The following is a 21514-nucleotide window of genomic DNA, read 5'->3' as shown; positions in this document are numbered from 1 at the left end:
AGGCACCTGAGCCAAGGCTCATAATGGTGCAGTACAAATAATTACATTTGGCAACAAAGATGAGATTTGAGAACATCAGCTTCTAGGTCAAAAATATAATATACTGTACAATGAATAATTATAATATTAATTACATTTGGCAACAAAGATGAGATTTTAAACATCAGCTTGTAGGACAAAAGTATAATATACTGTACAATGAATAATAATAATATTAAGGTATCCTAGTGATAGAAACCAAATATGAACAGCAGTGATATAGTATACTAAATCAGTACTCTATAGGCTTGGCATTTTTACTTTTAGAAAATTAACAAGCTTGGTTTTAAAGATGGATAAGTTAGCGGCTTCTCGAATATGCTCAGGAAGGCTATTGAAAAACTTTACAGAGAAATGCCATAAAGAATTAGTGCCATACTTAGTAGACTTTGATGATTTAAAGTGAATTTTAGTAGATCCTCTTGTACTGTATGAATGTGTCAGAATTCAAGTTGCAAAGTGTGTTCGAATGAGTTTGTCCATTTTTCAATTTATACAACATAATAGCTGAAGCTTTTTTAAAAAGACCATCTAGTGACAGCATATTACAATACTGGTAGACCTGTATGGTTGGTCTTAAGGTGGGTAAGTTGAAGAGTATTTTCAGTGCTCTTTTCTGTAAGATACTGATCTTTTCAAATTGTTCTTTACTGCAACATGCCCAGATATGAATCATATAATTCAGGTGGCTTTCAATTAGTGCATGATAAATACTCTTCAACAGTCCACGAGAAACTTTGTATTTTAATCAGCTGAGTACACCAATAGCAGGAGTTATTCTATCACACAGCATTGTGATGTGATTCTCCCAAGTTAGCGACTCATCTATGCTAAGTCCTAGAAATTTGGTTGATTGAACACGAGGTACCGCTTGGTCATAGAAACTTAAGTTGATGTCCAGAGGAAAGGTACATAATGGTTTGTGAAATATGATATAGTTAGTTTTATTATGATTAATTCGTAGTCGGTTGGTAGTAAGCCAGGTCTGAATTAAAGATATGTCATGTTGCATCTTTTCTTCAAGATTATATATACAATTCCCTGTGTAGAAAATATTTGTGTCATCAGCAAATAATGACAATTTGCCGAACAGCGGCAAGTTACCAATATCATTGACAAATACAAGAAATAATATAGGTGCTAGAACAGAACCTTGAGGCACACCAGTTGTTATAGTCTGCAACATGCTTTCTGCTCCCATACAACTAACGAACTGTACCCTGTCTCTGAGATAATCTGTAAACCAGTTAAGTGCTAAACCTCTAACCCCTGCTGCTTCCAACTTCAGTAACAAAATGTTATGGTCAACTGTGTCAAATGCTTCCCGTCGCTACTACCGATTGAATGATTTAGTGAGGTCTTCGGACCGGTGCGCGGGATCTGCTTCGCGCAGTTTCCGATGTGTCTGGAAAGATGACCAAACTTGATTATTTAGAGGAAGTAAAAGTCGTAACAAGGTTTCCGTAGGTGAACCTGCAGAAGGATCATTACCGAAATTGTTTTAACAAAAAATATTTCGAGGAGGAGGAGTCGGACGGCCCCGCGCGGTCCTCTCCTCCGGCGAGACTCCTGCCGAGCCCACTATTGCGAGCTCAGGCGAGTCCTGTTCGTACTGTGTAAGCGGCGGCCCCGGCCGTCGCCGACAGGGGGAGTGTCGCGGTCCGCGTCTCCCACGACGCAGACGTTCGGCATTGGGTACCTACCTCCTCGCTCAGTGGAGGGGACCCGTCGCGGCTTCCCGGCGGGAAGGTTTTAAATGCTCGAAACACTTCTTAGCTCTGTGACGAGAAACCCATGGAAATGATTGCCGATCGAAAAATGAAGAAAAACAACCCTGAACGGTGGATCACTCGGCTCGTGGGTCGATGAAGAACGCAGCAATTGCGCGTCGACATGTGAACTGCAGGATACATGAACATCGACATTTCGAACGCACATTGCGGTCCATGGATTCTGTTCCCGGACCACGCCTGGCTGAGGGTCGGTTGCTAAAACTGAACGCGACATTGCGTTCGGAGGGTGGCAGCGTCGCGGTTCGTGCGGCCACGGCCGCCGCCGCGTCTCCTGAAAAGAGCTTCACCCCGGTGGAGCTGGACCGGTCGACACCACCACTGAGAGTGTGTGAGACGGGAGGGTTGGTCCGCGCAGCGGATTTTTGCCTAACTCTAGTACTGTATTTTTAACTCACGTGGAACAATACCTTCACTTAACGATTTGTTGATTAACTTTGTAATGCACGGAATTAAATGCACAGCTAGACTCTTAAGTAGGTTATTACTAATACCGTACACATCACTACAGCTACTATTTTTTAATTTTCTTATTATTTCTGCAACTTCAAGGTCATTAGTAGGTTTCAAAAACAATGAATTACTTGGCCCATTTCCAGTATTAGGTGATTTGTGGGTAGGAGTATTGGTAGCTAACTTTTTTCCTATATTAATAAAATGGTCATTAAATAATTTTGATATTTCTGCCGGACAAGTCACAATATTATCTTGAACTTTGAGTTGGAAATTCCTGTTTTGGTTAAAATTTGGTGTTAAGATTTCATTGACAATTTTCCAAGGATTGTTTTTGGCATTACTTAATCTATTTATGAAATATGCATTTTCCAACTGTCTTTTAAGCTTAGTTACCTGATTATATAATAGTTTATAGTCATTTATCAATTGCTGTGATGCATAATCACAGCCCATTTTTACTCTAAGTTGTTGACTTTTTATTTTACCGTGAAGTTTATTCTTTTGATCAATGAGGCTGGAAAGTGTATCATTCATCCATGGGCAATATTGCCTACCTTTGAATGTCTTATTATTTGCTTTAACACCTATAACACTGTAACATACTGTAAAAAAAAAAAAAGACAAAATGCACACTATTAAACATGTTTCGTTCCTGAAAGAACATCATCAGGTTCTATCAAATAACACACTTTTTAAAGTACAGATGTGTTATACTTAGTGTTTGACAGACTGAAAAGCTTGGCTTCCTTCTTAACAAATTTTAAACATGAACATAATTACAACTCTTATTCCCTTCTGTGTACTCGGACATTACTAAATCTATCATTTTGTTCTGTTCAGTTGCAGCATTCGGTCTAATTCATTCTAGCCATGTGTCTACTATGTTTGAGAATGACACGTATTTTTCACATCTGACCACCCTTGAGAGGGAGATGATCTTCCGCTCTGAAATGGTAAGTACATATTCATTTTGTTGGTAGGTGATTTGTTTTGTTTTTGTTTTTTATAAACAAATACTCAGCATCTTGGTGAAAGACCAAGATGCACAAAGTACAGCAAGATTCAACAAAACATTTCAGTGATAAAATGCCACCAATGTTAATAATGGAATGGACTGTGTTACGTAATTTTAACAAACAGGTCAACAATGTCCCATTTTGTTCTCCTAATTAGAGGAATTCAATTGTTTATTCCATATACTTTGTATTCACATACATGTTTTGCTCCTTAGCATTGACTCAATTAAGAAAGCCGTAGGAAATTACCTCATCCCTCATTTTCTTAGCACATCTCTTCAGTGATGCTTAGGTCATCCAGCTGATGGTGGAGCTGTTGGGGATCCAACCAGCCTTCAAGTTGAAGAATCGGCATACAGTCAAACAGCAGGGGACTCGCATAACAATAATGAAATGTTATATACTGTACCCCATGCCTAGTCTTAATTTAGTCTGTAGAAACATGTAACTTACTGAGCAAGTTGGCCATCGCACAGCTGTGAGCTTGCATTAGAGAGATAGTGGGTTCGAACCCCTGTGGGGGCAGCCCTGAGATGGTTTTCCATGGATTCCCATCTTCACACCAGGCAAATGCTGGGTCTGTACCTTAACTAAGGCCGTGGCTATTTACTTCCCATTCCTAGCCCTTTCCTATCCCATTGTCGCCATAAAAACTATCTATGTCAGTGCAACATAAAACAACTTGTAAAAAAAAAAAAAAAAAAAAAAAGCATGATGCTCTCCTTGCAGGCGTGTAGGTTGTCAAATGAGTTGCGGGTACAACTTCCTCTCTCTCGCTGTGTCATTAAATTGTAGGTAATATACAGAGTGGTTGGAAACAGCGTGGACAGGATGTATAAGCGTTAGCGGGTTGGTCATGCTGATAAATAATTCAAAAGAAATCATTCGATATTTCGCACCATTGTCATTTTATAAGCTGCTTGAAGTTAGAGATCGGGCCAGCTAGGAAGACATCCAGTGAGGGGAAGTGTGCGAGTGAGAATGCAGAGCCGTGGGAGCGAGAACGCTGACTTCCCCTTCTCGCTCAATGTTGTGGCGACGTACAGTTGACCCTAAATATTTGTTATAACTGACATGTAACACTCCGCAGATTTTCAGTTAGTGGAATTCCCTTCCGGCTGTAAATTACAGACATACCTAGCCGAAATGAATGCATTTACAAGTGTTACAGTTGACAGATAGATTGAATGAGTTAGAACATAATTTAACCTCTTATTACAGTAGCTGTCAAAATCGTTTCCGTGTATCAATTTGCGTAGTCCTTATTTTTAAATTATAATTTGATGTAAAATTAACTTGGCGACGCTGTGGATGTACGGTGTAGAATATGGTTTGCTATAACACCAGGCTTCATAACCTGAGCCACGTCTTGCAAAATAACTCGATGATAATAATAATAATAATAATAATAATAATAAGCTACAAGGAAATTGAAAAACTCTCAGAAACTATGCGATGAAGGAGGATAAATTTTTACGGTCATCTTCTCCTCAGAATGAATATGATTAACCGAACAAATTTTGACTTCTTCCGTAACCCAAAATTAAACCAAAGTGGTTTAAAGTAACTGAAAAAGACATGGTAGAATTAAAGATTACAGAAAATAACAGCTAAAGTAATAACTAAAGAAAAAAACATAACGTTCCAAGACGAATCTACATCAAAAGCCAAATCTATTATCTCGGAAGACGAGAAGAAACAAAGATCAGAAAGAATGAAGAAATACTGGGCACTAAGAAAAGAACAACACACAGAGAAAGAATTGATTCAACATACCCCAAAGAGGGTGAAACGAAATAATAATAATAATAATAATAATAATATGTACTTTAGCTTTAAGGCGAGAAAGCAGTGTTAGACTATATGATCGTTTGTCCCTAGCTCCTCAATGCGAATATTTTGTTGCTTTCTTGTAAAATGAGAAATGTGACTTAACGATATGACACATATAATTATATAATTGTTCTCAGGTACAGAAACAAAATATAATTTATAAAAGGAAACGCCATAAAGAGTCTACATATGCTGAGTAACAACATATGTATACGAAGATAACTTAAATGGCACTAGAAATAATAAGTAATAAAATAATGACACTATAATCATTAACAAAATGAGCACATTCTTGTTTTATTATGTCCACTACATCTCTTCAATTCCACTGAGTTCTCCGTCATCACTTCTGTCGTCCTCACCGGATGACGTGTCGTCGGTTCCCAGCTGGATCGCAAGGGACTCCATAATGTCTTCAAAATGTTCCCCATTCCTTATTTTCCAGTCTTCGGCGGATATTGACGCGAATTTCTGTCTAGTGAGTTTCTCTACGTCGTCAATAGTGAAGGTGACGTTGTGAGAAGCTACCCAGTTCTTCAGTTTTGCCCACATTATTTCAGTACTGTTTAATTCAGTGTGATAAATTCAGGGTAATATGGGGCAGTCGAATTACCGAGTGTCCGTACTGTTCCATGAGTTCATCTAGGACGTAGGTTTTGTGTGCCGGCTTGTCCAATTTGATAAGCTCATAAAGCTCGTGTTTGTACATCGTCTCACGGTGTGGAATGTTCCTATTCACTAGTCAGTAGATCATTGTCACTTTACGTGATCTGGAGGTTGGAGCACGATCTACTTCCTTGTTGTGATATGACGCGTAGTCAATCATGAGAACACTTCGAGGTGGAAGTTATCTTTCATATCTTTCATTCTCTTAAAAAAGTCACTATTCATGTCATCGTGGTAGTCGCCACTCTTGCTGCCAGACTTGCAGATTAGCAGACAGTTCTCGATGAAACCAGTTTCACCGCCAGCATGTACAACTATCCTCCGCCCGGTACTGGGCATTTTTTACATAAACAAACCTTTTGTATTTTATGTCATGTTTTTTCATTAGGATGCACTTGTTAGTTTTAGTTTTTTTCTGATGATATCCTAATGATCGAAGAATTCGCTTGACACTAGTATTGGATCCTTTGAACTTTAAGTCTTTACCTATCGTTGCACGAATTTTTGAAACTGTAGGTAAACATTTTTCATCTAAATAAAAATTGCTAACAATACGATGTACGCAACCTTCGTCAAAGTCGTCCAATCCAATAATATTCTTTGTGCGCATTCTGTTTTTGTTTGGTGTTTCAAACAGACCTAATTCTTTCGTTTTTCACTCTTAATTCGTACCAAAGAACTTTCTGACACACTTAACAGCTGCTGCTACTCTTTCCTGCACTTTTTTACAATCTATCACGAACTTTTCTTCCATTGTCTCCCTTTCCATAAAGTCTATAACGTTCAAGATTGCTGCACGAGTCTGACTCTTTAGCACCTTACGATGCACGCTACGTTTAACACCTTCCATACTGTCACAGATAGGCCTAACGTACACCACCAATAACCACAGTTACTACTTAACGGGAAATTAGAAAGCAGAGCGTGGCAGCTGAGTGTTAACTTATGCACGGAACTGTCCTTGTAGCAGGAGCTCTGTTAGGTGGGGATACGCTACGCGAGAAGTCCAAAGTGCGCATGCGCTCCCAGATGTCTTCCTAGCTGGCCCGATCTCTAGCCAGTGAGACCATTTCGCGGGCAAATTCATATGGGCTTTGCTCGACACTGTTGCTAAATCTGTATGTGACTTAAGACCGGCATTAGAGCACCAGAGGTTAGTATTTTAAGATTGATTAAGCCTGAAGATGCCCTATGGAAAGGGCGAAACGTGTCCCGAAGGTGTCTGTAATTGTATATATTTGTAACCACTTATAAGTGGATAGTATTGAATAGGTGGACTAATAAAATACCTTAATTGGATTTTAAGTTATAACAATTTTGAATACGGAATAATTATGAAGTTTGTAGCATGTAATATGAGAGCACCAGTCGAAGAATAAAACTTCACCATGGGAGGGTTTTGAATACAGACCTCCGAGCTGACAGGATCGCACCAAAGCAAGTACGCTACCGTGACACTGACTGAAACCAATGGTATGGTTGTATTCCACTCTGATTTCTCAGCATGGCTCTCTAGCCGTTCTTAAATCACGAGCAGATTTAGCAACAGTGTCGCGCAAAGCCCATTTGAATTCACCTGCGAAGTAATCAGATTGGTTAACTTGAGCAGCTGATAAAATGACAGCGGTGCGAGAAACCAAATGACCAACCCTGTAATGCTGATATACCTGGTTCACATTGTTTAATAATGATGTTATTGGCTTACATTCCACTAACTACTTTTACCGTTTTCGGAGACACCCAGGTGCCGGAATTTAGTCCCACAGGAGTTCTTTTTCGTGCCAGTAAGGGGCTGACGTATTTGAGCACCTTCAGATACCATCGCACTGAGCCACTCAGTCCGGCACACATTGTTTCCGACCGCCCTGTATACTAACTACATTTTGGAAATTGTTTGGAAAGATTGTCCAGTTTACTCAATAAATTTTAAAAGGTGTTTGAAATGTCCCAGCATGGTTGGATTTAAAATTACAATAGCCTTAACGAAGGGATTCTTTTATTAACAATGCAAAGATGGATCACAATTGCAGAGTTTGAACGTACATTCGTAACTAACAGCTGAGTCTGCCATTAACCCCTTAACTGGGTACTAAATTCTCCACATGCGTAACCTGCCGTGGGTACTTTTTCCCCACTTTGTGATATTTAAATATTTCCTTCATAAATGTGTACACAATTAGTTTAATCTAATACGATAGTAATTATTATTCTTCAATAATGTGATACTAACATTATGTACATTATTTACATTGTTATGAATCCAGATGTGTTACTAACATTATTTACATTGTTCTGAATCAGGATGATTATAGGTTTTGTAGATTGTTATCTGTGTGATATAGGCGGAAACAAGGTGTTACACACAAAGCCTTTTCACAGTCAGGACACCAGTATGATGTTTCCTTCCTCTTCCCTTGGGACCAACACGCAATACACCTTCGGAACTGTCGAAATACCCACACAATCAAGCCGGTCTACTTTACGTTTGGAAGTCATGCTTCGCGACATAAATGGCTGCGCGGGAACTTCGTGCAAGGCGCCAAAACAAATGCATTTCACGAAGCTGTGACAGCTCTAAAAAACAATACACAGCGTGATCTCGTGGAAAACATATCAGCTAATGCGATAGATTCCATGGACACGCCGTATGCCTTCACCGTCAAGATATATACGCGATAAATTTTACGATCGACTAATGCCGTCATACTCACTGTAGAAGCCCAGCGCGAAAACGTCTAAAGACGTCATACCCAATTAAGGGGTTAACAATGTCAGCCGTTGAATACCACAACATGCTTTGTTTATAAACATGGGGTAGCCTTTTAAATGAAATGTTAAATTGATATTTCAATTTACGTAATATCAATTGTATAAAGTTAAGTTTTGGCTTAAATTCATTATGTGCCGTTGAGCGGATTCGGTTTGGTTTCTTTGCTGGTACTTCTCTTTGCTGCTTGAATGACCAATACAACGAAAATCAAATGTGAGGCAACATTGCAATTTCTGTAAATAAATAAGTAACTATAGCTTGAAGATTCCAAATCTGGTGTCCTCTCTGGTCTGCTGCAATCCAAGCTGAAATTCAACACCTACTACAAGACATGTCTACCTGAAAATAAGGACACATCAGGGTCTAAAAAGCAGTCACTCTGACGACATGCAATATTCTCATCATCTATGTCTCTGCTCTCTCCGGTGACGCTTCCTCCGATATACTCAGATGAATGAAGCTCTAAACTCAATAAATAATTATTCCTCACGTAACTAATATTCCATTATTAGGTTGTTATCAAAGGATCCCATTATCTATAGTTCCAAGCGTGTTTTAACCTTACTGTTTCATGCAGATGACTTACTCATTCCCTGATTTTATAAGTAAATTCTTCACAAGGACATTCTTAAAGAGATACACTCCTGGTAGAGACATGGTAGATTAATAACATCAGATATACATAATGCAGAAGATCTTACAATATCATGAAAAAAGTAAAGACGCAACACAGATATACTCACGCAGACGTCTTATTAACTTACTTACATCTCGTCACTATATGGCCCATGCGGGGCTTGGCTTCTCTGACATTTGTAGCCAACTCTTCATGCTCTTCAGAACACTTCCTCTATCTTCTTATTCCCATCTTTCTTAAATCCTCCTCTACATCATCCAGCCATCCTTTTTCTACGTAGTTTTTCATTTCTACCATGTGCAACTTGGATTTCCTTTGTAGATTTACTTGATAGACCTATCGTCTGGCATTCTCACTATACAGTATGTCCCAACCACCTTAATCTGTTACTTTTTATTTCAGATACATTATTTGAATGCCGATAGAGTTTTACCCATTCACTGTTTTTCCTTACTCTTGACCCGTCCCCTTATCCACCAGACGAATGATCTTTCTCAGTATTTTTATCTTCCATCTTTTCAACAGTTCATCTGTGTTACGTTAGCACTTTCAGCTAAGTAAGCCCTATTGCCTGTATCAGTCCTTGTTTTTATTCCTTATTATTTGAGGCGTATAGTTTCAAACATGGCCAAGTCCGTTGAGCTGTTTTCTTCAGGAGAAGCAAAAAACTTTTTTAGGATATTAATTCATATATATTCAGGCACTTTATTCTTTATGTTGCTTAACAGAGGCTTCTAATTTATTACCATACAATTTTTACAGTCTAAATATATTACATGAATTGAAAAATGTATTTAAAATTTGGACTGTACCATGTTTGAAACTAACTATGGGACTTGGCCAATTTTGAAACTTAGATTAGAAAATTTGGCCTAATATGCATTATTTCTGCTTCGCCGTTTTTTGGGTATGCTTATGCGACAGTACCTTAGAATAAAAGCATCTTGTTTAGCTTCAACGTGGTGTGCATGGAAGTCTTTTATATCTTTCATTTTCAGTAGCCTACACTTTTTTGTTCCTCTGTGATTACAGGTTGGGTACTGTGGTAGAGACGTCATGGTATACGTAAGGAAAAAAATAAATCTTGATTAGGCCTATTTTCCAACTGTATTCATCTTGACTTTATTTGGAACAAGTATGATTAAAAATGATTTAAGGTTTAGTGAAAAATCTTTAAAGATTATTATTTTAAACATTATATTTGTGTAAAATTACCCAACATTGTAACCAGTGTAGAGGCTAATTTACATTTAAATATTGTATATTTTGCAAATATATGGATTCATATAGTTACTTCAATGTATATTCTTCATATTATACCTATTCAATACCATCGTGCCTTCGAAACACATCACCGAGCCTTGATTGAATCACCACTAACAACACGTTGTTGATTGTATTCATCTCAGGTGTTTTTCCCTCGTGCGCTTCCAGGTGGAAGGATCACGTTGCCGCTTTCTGGAATGGCGTTTATTTATTTCCTCCATTTTATTGCACAGCAAATTTGAATACCATTAAAACCGACCAATTAATTTTATATATATATATTGTAACAGTAAATGTGGTACTTCGGTAGAATGAGACGCAGGGCGTGTACCATTCATTGAAGTGCGTACAGAGGGAGAGGGTTTGTTTAAGAAATAAATCTTAAAATTTTTCCTCTGAGTTTATTAATAAATTCAAAGTCATGTCACCTCTGTACAGCAGATACAGTAGAAAATGTTCCTCGTCCTAGGGCTGGCGATGTCCCTTGATTCCGGCAGCTCCTCCTTTTCCCATACCAGTGAACCACCATTCCTCCCCCGATGGAAGTTCTAGAAGATCCATTCGGTGCTGATGAAGGGCGTTGAGGTAGTCCACGTGAATGAACATCGTTAAGCCTTGGGGCGAGTTAATGCAAACACTGCTTCTGCACAGATGAGAGGAAAGTTTATCAATGGTTTTAACAAGGTTCAAACACAAAAAAAAATTTATAAAAAATTAAAAAAATTTATCTTTGAGAGTTTATCACACGGTGAAATGTCACTAAATTTTGTCCCATGTTAAATGAGAAGAAGGCCACTAGACTCGAATGAGCATGCAAGTTTAATACTCATAAAAATAAAAGTCCACTCGAAACTTATCGTCGAATTTTAACAGAGTCACTTGAAGTTTGTGGCACTTGGCATAATGTAAAGTAATGCCGCACGACTTAGTTCTTAGTTTGAAGCACTGTTCAACATAATTTAATTGGATTAGAAAATAAAGATGTTTCACTCGTGAATTTGAATTCGAACTCATTCACCTATTGATAATAACATGAAATTAAAAGACGAAATTAATCATGTATTGACAGTCCTCGGTTCGACTGTTCGTAAAATCGAAACGCACAACTGAATGTTCGTAGAATTGAAATGTGCTGTTTAGTATAATTGAAATGCACAGTTCACACATGCACAGTTTACAGTTCATGACCTAAAGTTCATGAAATGGTAAATTAGTGACGTAGTCATGCTTGCAATCGAGTAAATCTGGATTAAAACACAGTCTCATAAACTTGAAGTATTTAGTACTCTGTAAGGAGCAAACTGTTCTAAGTCCTGTCCATAACATGAAACTTCAAATTACGAGCACTCGAAAACATTCGCAAGTCTTAAACACTCGTGTAGAATAAATAGTCGCTTGATAATGTTCAGACGAAGCACAATTTATTTCACGTCCCGTCGGAGTAAACGTTTATCGCTCACAGTATAAAGAAATCCCTACAAGTCCATATTCGACGCAATTGGGTTAAAGTCCACGGACTCGAAGATTGATAGCCGCTTCACGCTAGATCACGGTCCTCGCGAACCGACTGCATGAACTCCACGGCCTAGCGTGCACATACACACTCTGGCCACATACACACTCTGGCCACACACTGCTCTGCTGAGCGAAGCAGTACTGTATTTATCTCTGATCCGGGCCTTCACATCTCGTTCCATAACTTCATCGCCTCATGTCAGATTTACGCGAAACTCGGCAGGAACGTAGATAAGGGATCGGGTTACACGATGATATTGTTAAATTTGACTAATTATTATTGTGGGGAAAGTTATTACCCGTAGAAACTTGAACATTCCACATCAGTCTAGGCTCTGTTGTGGTGAGGCATGCTGTGACGTCACCCGCTTTCTACCTCACACACACACAGCTGTTGCTCGCCGTCCAGTCAGTCTTTTGCAGCCGGCCCGGAGCATAACGCGTAAGTTTTTTTTAAGATTTCTATTACGGGAACTTAGTATTGTACCGCCGTTACCGGTACATCTCCCCCTCCTCCTGGGGAAAAGAAAATTCAATAGGATTTTCTTTTAATGATCTCTCCTGAAATATTTCTTTAGGTTGGCTGCATTGTAAATGCCCTTGATGCTTCCATCCAGCTTATTAATTTTGTATGCCCCGTTTTCTTATCAATGGCCAGGGGGTTTAGATACGGAGTGACACATTTAGAAATGATACCGTTGTTTTCCATCTCTTTGATCACAGTCCTGGCTTCCTCTCGGTACTTCTCAGGAACTGGATAGGGCCGTTTTTTATAAGGAGAGGTGTCCTTTTCTTTCAATTGGTACTCAAAATCTCTAATAACGCCGGGTTTGTCATCAAAAACCTCAGGAAATTTCTCAAATATTTGTCGAGTTGCCTCTGCCACGCGGGAATGGAACTCTGGGCTTCCAGCCGCACTGGTGAGAAATATGAAGTGATCACGACCTTCGTCGAACACATCCTCAATAATGGGCACTTCCTGGCCCTCGACGGGTCCCTCTTGACCGGGTGCAACTATTTGAAGACTACCAATAAATAATAAAAATATATATAATTAATGAACGGAGTGAAATAAGTATAAATACCAAGACAATGGGCGCCACCTGCAAAACAATTGCAGGAATATTTAATGGTGTAGAGCAACGAGCCACTCTCTCTCTCAAGGCGACGGTCATCAGGCTGACGAGGCTCCAGACTTGCTTTGTAACCTTACCTGTTTACCCCTGAAATTAGATGAAGGTAGCATGCCAGGTTCATCCTCACTCCACTGATAAAAAGATTTACTGCAAGTTTGATACCAGAACTTTACTCCCAAAATAATAAACAAAAATATAATAAATACCACAATAATCATCACTTAAAGAGACCCCCTCCTGATTGCCGTCCGCAAAGGCAACGCACAAACAACTACGACCAACATTAATCATTACCTCACAAGACCTACTCGCTTGTCGTTTACAAAAGCAAATATACACACCACTAACAACAACCAAATCATTACTTCACGAGACCTACTCGTTTGTCGTTTACAAAGGCAATATACACACTACTAACAACAACCAAATCATTACTTCACGAGACCTACTCGTTTGTCGTTTACAAAGGCAATATACACACTACTAACAACAACCAAATCATTACTTCACGAGACCTACTCGTTTGTCGTTTATAAAGGCAATATACACACTACTAACAACAACCAAATCATTACTTCACGAGACCTACTCGTTTGTCGTTTACAAAGGCAATATACACACTACTAACAACAACCAAATCATTACTTCACGAGACCTACTCGTTTGTCGTTTACAAAAGGCAATATACACACTACTAACAACAACCAAATCATTATTTGACGAGACCTACTCGTTTGTCATTTACAAAGGCAAATATACACACTACAAACCATCAATAAAATTGTTGATACTATATACACATTTCTTAACATACCTCCAGGTAAGAGTCCCACTACACTCACTACTGTTATAGAACAAAAATCGTATTCTGGTAGAGAAAAGTACGACGACTTTCTCTACGTACGGATGCAACCTTCTTTACGAAGAGCATCCCTAACCTTATTTACACACTTCATCGACGTCTTGAGTTCTTCTCGAGTGCCGCACAGATTGGTGTAACGCCTCAGGTTTCTGCAACTGAAAGTGGATACTCGGCCGACGATTTCCTCGACCAAGAATCAGCTCTGTGCTCAAACACACATCCACTACCGAATCTCGATTCTGTACGCATCACCACATCCACTGTACATAATCTCGTAGAAGAATTGTAGTCCAACTTATTATACAGAGTTGGAGTTACAAATAAACACTTAAGTAGCGTCTTTGACCTAACAGCCGCCAGAAACTCATTAGCATCAGCAACATATAGCGTGCTCACTCCGAAAACGATACTCAAGAACAATACAACATTGCCTAGGACTATGCGCAAAGTAGCTCCCGCGCGCCGATCAGAGACAGAAACACAATCAGAAACAGCATTAGAGTTCGAATCAGAATGACTTGCCGCACACGCGTACATGCTTATATAGGCTTGCTACACGTGGTAATCGCGTCCTGAAAAGTTTAGTGGTAGCAACGCTCACACCGGCACTTCTTCCCGCGTCACTCTGTCAACACAAACCTCGCTCAAAACAAAGCCCTCGCATTGGCTATCGAGTATATGATGTGACATAGACCGTCCACTCATGTATGTCCACATTGATTCACTCCAATTCTTCAACCGATACAACCTGCCGTACCCCGTGTTTTCCAGCCATTTGTTGCAACACATCCAACTGACTTCAACCGTCCTTCCCGATATAGTCGCAGTTTTCCCAGTTGCACAATCCTTACGGCTAGGCCATATTTACGGACTCTTACCCAAACAGAAATTTATACAAAATATAATGATGAACATATGCAATATTCCCTAACTATACATTCTTCTTATAATATTACGTTTTTACATGGTAAATAAACAAAATTACATGATTTTAACGTAACAAACTATATACGAAAATTTCCTAACCTAAAAACTCGGGAGTCGTACATACGTACGGTTACACGGGTCTACCCTCTTCGCAATCTATTTCATCGGCAGGCAGAGTATCGCTCATCTTGCCTCCGGTTTCTGGGTATCCAGACCTTGGCACTTCAAATTATTAGTCTACCAGCTGCAGCTCTACAGAGTCGGTGTTAAAAAATCGTATGACGTTGGCAGGATAATCAATGATTCCCCCGTACTTGGCTAGGAAATCTGACCCTAGGATGACGTTGAATTTCATTGGCGATATGACTAGGAATATATGCTCGAACTGGACACCTTGAATGTCAAATGTAACGAAAGCTTGAAATTTACATTTGACATGCCTGTCCAGTACTATCCCTTTAATTTTGATCTGTGCGACATGTCTTCTCCCCCCTTCAACATTTCAATTAACCTCTCAGAAATTAATGAGGCCTGAGCTCCAGAATCGATTAAGGCAGTTACGTAAAGGGTATCCAAAGTAATATTAATAACTGGAAGACTTCGTTGGACCTTTGGTGTTGTAGGAGTGGGATCTTCATACAAGAGATCTGAGTCATCCAAGTACCAGTAATTAATATTAGTGACACAAATTATTTCCCCTCTACTCTGGTTTTCAGGCAATCTTATTGTTGTGTTGTCGAAGTTTTTTTTTTAAATTGTACCTGTCGATTCGGGGTTTGTCGCAGGCGTCGTGTTCTGTCTTCTGGCGTGCTCTTGGTATTCTAAAGAGGTAGCGCCAGGTAATCCTTCATCCCGGTTTCGATTCTGGATATATTCGCGAGTTTCTCTCCATCTTCTTTCGATCTCGGCTCTAGGCGAATCTCCATCTCGAGTAAGCGACTCAATAGGTTTCTTCCACGTTTGATTACGTCTGTAAGGCGTACTTTGCCCGTATGGACGTCTCCTAAATCGCCGGAAATGAGATAACGAATCTCTCCTTGGTTCCACTTCCTCACGGGGTTCGGGATTCGATCTCGGCGGGTTGTTAACTTCGACATGGTTGGTTGCAACCTCTTTCATCTTAGGAACCCTGGGCGGATTTTGTGTATGGGCAGTGTCAAGTTTCCTTAATAAATCATCAAGTTGTTCTAGATTTTGAACATTGGCCGCCACAAGAATTTCTTGTACATGCGCCGGAAATTGTAAAGTTACTACCTGTATTAACTCCTGTTCTGGCAAAGGAGGATCAAAGAATTGCATTTTCTTTAATTGAGAAATGAGAAAGTCAGAATATCGTGAAGAATTAATCGCTGTGTTGTATCTCCTGGAGTACAACTGTAGCTTAATCAAATGTTGAATTTCTGAATTCCAAAACCTCTTCAACAAGGCTTCCTTAAACTCATCATAGATTTTAATGTTAAATTTAAATGCTGTGTACCAATTTAATGCTTTCCCTTCCAATAATCTAGAAGCTATCCTCAATTGATGATCGGATCGTACTTTATTCTCTTGAAAGTACTCATCAATGTTGAGGAGAAATTCTTTCGCTGTGTACTCTTCCTTTCCGGAAAATTTTGCAGGTTTATCGTCTGATAATTTTAAAACTGTGGAAATGCTAGAAGTATCTCCACTAGACCCTTGACATTGGTGTGTAGACACCTCCTTCTCCACCCAAGATATCCTATTATCAATGGTCTCTATTTTTCCTTGCAATTCGACCTTGATAGTCTTAACTTGTCCACAGATGGAGTTTTCCACGCTCTGGACTTCCTTCTCGAGGTCCTGCTTCACTTCATTTACGTCGCGGCCTATGCGAATGATTTGAGTATGTGCGCTATCTAATTGGGTTTTTACATGCTTATCTGTTTCCTCCTGCTTTGTTTTAAGTAAATTAACCTCATTACTTATTTTCTGCAGAAAAGGTGTGTGGTAGAACATCAGGTAATGTGAAAGACAAAGAAACACACTGGTGGAATGATAGGGTAAAGATTAAAGTGAAGGAAAAGAAAATGGCATGGAAAGCATGGAAAACATCTAAGACTGAAGAAAGTAGAAGAAAATATGTGGAGGCAAAGAATTTGGCCAAGAAAGTAGTGGAGGAAGAAAAGAGGAAAAGCTGGGCCTTATTCACACAGAAATTGAGAGATGATACGCAGGGCAGCAAGAAATTACTGTATGGCATCTTAAGAAACAAAAAGAGAGATCAAGTAAACACCAGATTTGTGAAGGATGAAGGTGGCATAATTTTAACAAAGCCAGAAGAAATAAGAAATAGATAGAGAGAGTATTTTCAGAAGCTGCTGAACATAAGAACGGATGACAGTCATTCAATGGACGACCAGGAAAGGCAATTAGTTGACGAAGAAATGGATAAAGAAATTACAATGAATGAAATTGAAATGGCAGTAAGAAAGATGAAGAATGGAAAAACTGCTGGAATAGATGAAATTTCAGTGGAGATGATAAAGGCAGCTGGAGCTGTAGGCCTGCAGTGGACATATCGGGTTCTCAGGAATGTCTGGGAGAATAAGGAGGTCCCTGAGGATTGGCAAAAAGGAATAATCATCCCAATTTTCAAGAAAGGTGATAAAGTTTTGAAGAACTACAGGGGAATTACTCTAATATCCCATGTTGCTAAGATAATGGAAAGGATACTGGAAAGTAGAATAAGGTTGAGGGTTGAGAAGCAGATACAGGAAAATCAGTTTGGTTTCAGAAGTGGAAGGTCAACAATAGAGCCCATTTTCATTATGAGACAACTAATGGAAAAGCATTGGGAGTACGGGAATGATATGGTGATGACATTCATTGATATTGAAAAGGCATATGACAGTGTCCCTAGGACGAAAGTTTTGGACAGTCTGGTGCAAAAAGGAATTGGACAGGGATTAATAAAAATGATCATGGCATTGTATAAGGAATGTTGTAGTTGTGTGCAAACACAAGTTGGCAGGACAAGTTGGTTCAAAATAACAAGTGGGCTGAGACAGGGAAGTGTTTTATCACCAATCCTGTTTACAATAGTAATGGATGACATCATGAGAACAGCAAAAGCAGCATATGGAGGAAGAGAAATGAACATGATGTTATTTGCAGATGATATTGTGATTTGGGGAGAAGACGACAGGAAGGTTCAAGAACAGTTGAATGTGGTGAATGGGAAGATTGAAGAATGTGGATTGAAAATAAGTGTAGAAAAGAGTAAACCTCTTGTTATGACTAGAGGGGAGAAAGAAGGGAAAGGTCAGATTAGACTTGCAGACAAGTCCCTGGAAGTAGTGGAAACGTTTAAATACCTGGGGAGTGAATTAATGGAGAATGCTCGACTGGATGCTGAAATTAATAAAAGGATTCAAGCTGGAAGTTGTTTCTATCATAGTGTAAGAAATATGTTATGGGACAAAGATGTGCCAATGGAAGCAAAGGATACTATGTTCAAGATGTATTACGTACCCATAACAACTTACGGAGCAGAAACTTGGACAATGACAAAGAAGGATGAGAGTCGAATACAGGCAGCCGAAATGAAATTCTTGAGGAGTATGATACAGAAGAGTAGAAGAGACAAAATAAGGAATGAGAAAATCCGGGAAGAAATTGGAGTGGAAAAAAAGAATGATAGAATAGAGAAGAGCCGACTAAGATGGTTTGGGCACATAAAGCGAATGAGTGATTAAAGAATGCCAAAAAAGGTGATGGAAATGCAAATCCAAGGAAGGAGAGGCCATGGACGACCACGATTGAGATGGAAGGATACCATCCAACGCAGCATTATAGAAAGAAACCTGGACTGGGACACAGTGTTGGAGGAGGAGTGGTGGAAAGACCAAAGAAAGTGGAGAGGAACCATATTTGCCCCTACCCGGCTACAGCTGGATAAAGGGAAATGATGATGATGATGATGACTTATTTTCTGGAAGTTAGTCTTAAAATATTCATGGATGTTATCCTGAATAGAGGCTATTTTTGCTTGTGCCTGTGATAGCTGACCATGAGATTCTTTAAATTCTGCCTTTAAGCTTTCAACTTCCTTAATCAATTGATGTGAGGTAGGAAACGAAGCTTTTAAGTCTTCAACTATTTGTAGTTTAAGGTCCTGTTTTACTGTTTCTAAGTCACGGGTGAGGCGTTCGTTTATTTCCGTAAACTTAGAATTAATCTTCGCATTAGTTTCTGAGAATCGTTTTTCAATCTCAGAACTAGCTTTAGTAAGCCTATTTTCCAAATTAGCATTAACTTCGGTAAACTTGGTATTAATTATTTTAGTTACTTGTGTGTTACGACTTTCTAAGTTGGCTGTAGTTGCAGCATTGGATTCGTTAATGCGAGCTTGTAAATCAGCGCCTACTTGAGCATGCGATTCGGCAATACGTTCATTTAAGCTAATCTTAAGAGCTTCAATAGCAGCTAAAATATTTTCCATTTTAATGGTAATGTATTTAAACCAAGCAACAAGAAAATCATAAATCACTTGAAAAGAATTCAGATATCACCATTATTGTCCAATGGTTAAAACTTCATGTTCAAAGTCATTCAAACATTCTCAAAAAATAATCTCCAAGACCTTTAACACACAAAAAAAAATTATCCCATATCATTGATAGCACTTCTTATAGAAGAAAAGTTAAATCTTGTTAGAAAGTTCTTTGGAATGTTAATGGCTATTCCACACAAAGCACTGGAAATGTATCTGGATTAAGTTGCTGAGTCACACGATTTTAGTGCGATTTTGTCTATCACTGCACTTCTTAATTTATTACTAGTACTTCAAAATTGAGCCTAGAATGGTCAAGTGTCAATTTAATTTCTACTGCACTCATAATTAAGTTCTGATATTGCTGAAGCGCTAATTTCTAGTTCTACTGCACTCCAAATCGGCCCCAACACGACTGGGGCGCCAATTTCTCCCCCTCTCCTCTGTAACAGTAAATGTGGTACTTCGGTAGACATGAGACGCAGGGTGTGTACCATTCGTTGAAGTGCGTACAGAGGGAGAGGGTTTGTTTAGAAATAAATCTTAAAATTTTTCCTCTGAGTTTATTAATAAATTCAAAGTCATGTCACCTCTGTACAGCAGATACAGTAGAAAATGTTCCTCGTCCTAGGGCTGGCGATGTCCCTTGATTCCGGCAGCTCCTCCTTTTCCCATATCAGTGAACCACCATTCCTCCCCTGATGGAAGTTCTAGAAGATCCATTCGGTGCTGATGAAGGGCGTTGAGGTAGTCCTCGTGAATGATGAACGTGAATGAACATCGTTAAGCCTTGGGGCGAGTTAATGCAAACACTGCTTCTGCACAGATGAGAGGAAAGTTTATCAATGGTTTTAACAAGGTTCAAACACACAAAAAAAAAAAAGGCCACTAGACTCGAATGAGCATGCAAGTTTAATACTCATAAAAATAAAAGTCCACTCGAAACTTATCGTCGAATTTTAACAGAGTCACTTGAAGTTTGTGGCACTTGGCATAATGTAAAGTAATGCCGCACGACTTAGTTCTTAGTTTGAAGCACTGTTCAACGTAATTTAATTGGATTAGAAAATAAAGATGTTTCACTCGTGAATTTGAATTCGAACTCATTCACCTATTGATAATAACATGAAATTAAAAGACGAAATTAATCATGTATTGACAGTCCTCGGTTCGACTGTTCGTAAAATCGAAACGCTTAACTGAATGTTCGTAGAATTGAAATGTGCTGTTTAGTATAATTGAAATGCACAGTTCACACATGCACAGTTTACAGTTCATGACCTAAAGTTCATGAAATGGTAAATTAGTGACGTAGTCATGCTTGCAATCGAGTAAATCTGGATTAAAACACAGTCTCATAAACTTGAAGTATTTAGTACTCTGTAAGGAGCAAACTGTTCTAAGTCCTGTCCATAACATGAAACTTCAAATTACGAGCACTCGAAAACATTCGCAAGTCTTAAACACTCGTGTAGAATAAATAGTCACTTGATAATGTTCAGACGAAGCACAATTTATTTCACGTCCCGTCGGAGTAAAAGTTTATCGCTCACAGTATAAAGAAATCCCTACAAGTCCATATTCGACGCGACGGTTAAAGTCCACGGACTCGAAGATTGATAGCCGCTTCACGCTAGATCACGGTCCTCGCGAACCGACTGTGTGAACTCCACGTCCTAGCGTGCACATACACACTCTGGCCACACACTGCTCTGCTGAGCGAAGCAGTACTGTATTTATCTCTGATCCGGGCCTTCACATCTCGTTCCATAACTTCATTGCCTCATGTCAGATTTACGTGAAACTCGGCAGGAACGTAGATAAGGGATCGGGTTACATGATGATATTGTTAAATTTGACTAATTATTATTGTGGGGAAAGATATTAGCCATAGAAACTCGAAGAACATTCCACATCAGTCTAGGCTCTGTTGTGGTGAGGCATGCTGTGACGTCACCCGCTCTCTACGTCACACGCACACAGCTGTTGCTCGCCGTCCAGTCAGTCTTTCACAGCCAGCCCGGAGCGTAACGCGTAAGTTTTTTTTAAAGATTTCTATTACAGGGACTTAGTTTTGTACCGCCGTTA

General features: G+C 39.2%; 1 protein-coding gene and 1 non-coding gene across 3 annotated transcripts in view; both read left to right on the top strand.

Annotated features, from left to right (window-relative positions):
- The window catches only part of LOC136864820 (protein C-mannosyl-transferase DPY19L1), a 573453-nt gene that overhangs the window by 18177 nt on the left and 533762 nt on the right, over positions 1-21514 (top strand). For both annotated transcript variants that reach the window (XM_067142260.2, XM_067142261.2), the window contains exon 2: positions 3126-3238. In XM_067142260.2, the coding sequence (XP_066998361.2) occupies positions 3126-3238 (113 nt within the window). The remainder of the gene's footprint in view (positions 1-3125; positions 3239-21514) is intronic.
- LOC136865016 (5.8S ribosomal RNA) lies at positions 1870-2023 on the top strand. The gene has a single exon (XR_010859415.1). It is a non-coding gene; the product is annotated as a 5.8S ribosomal RNA (ribosomal RNA).

Source organism: Anabrus simplex, chromosome 2 (assembly GCF_040414725.1).
Source record: "Anabrus simplex isolate iqAnaSimp1 chromosome 2, ASM4041472v1, whole genome shotgun sequence".
Lineage (NCBI taxonomy): Eukaryota > Metazoa > Arthropoda > Insecta > Orthoptera > Tettigoniidae > Anabrus > Anabrus simplex.
Note: the sequence above shows the minus strand (reverse complement) of the source record. Positions and strands in the feature narration are given on the sequence as shown.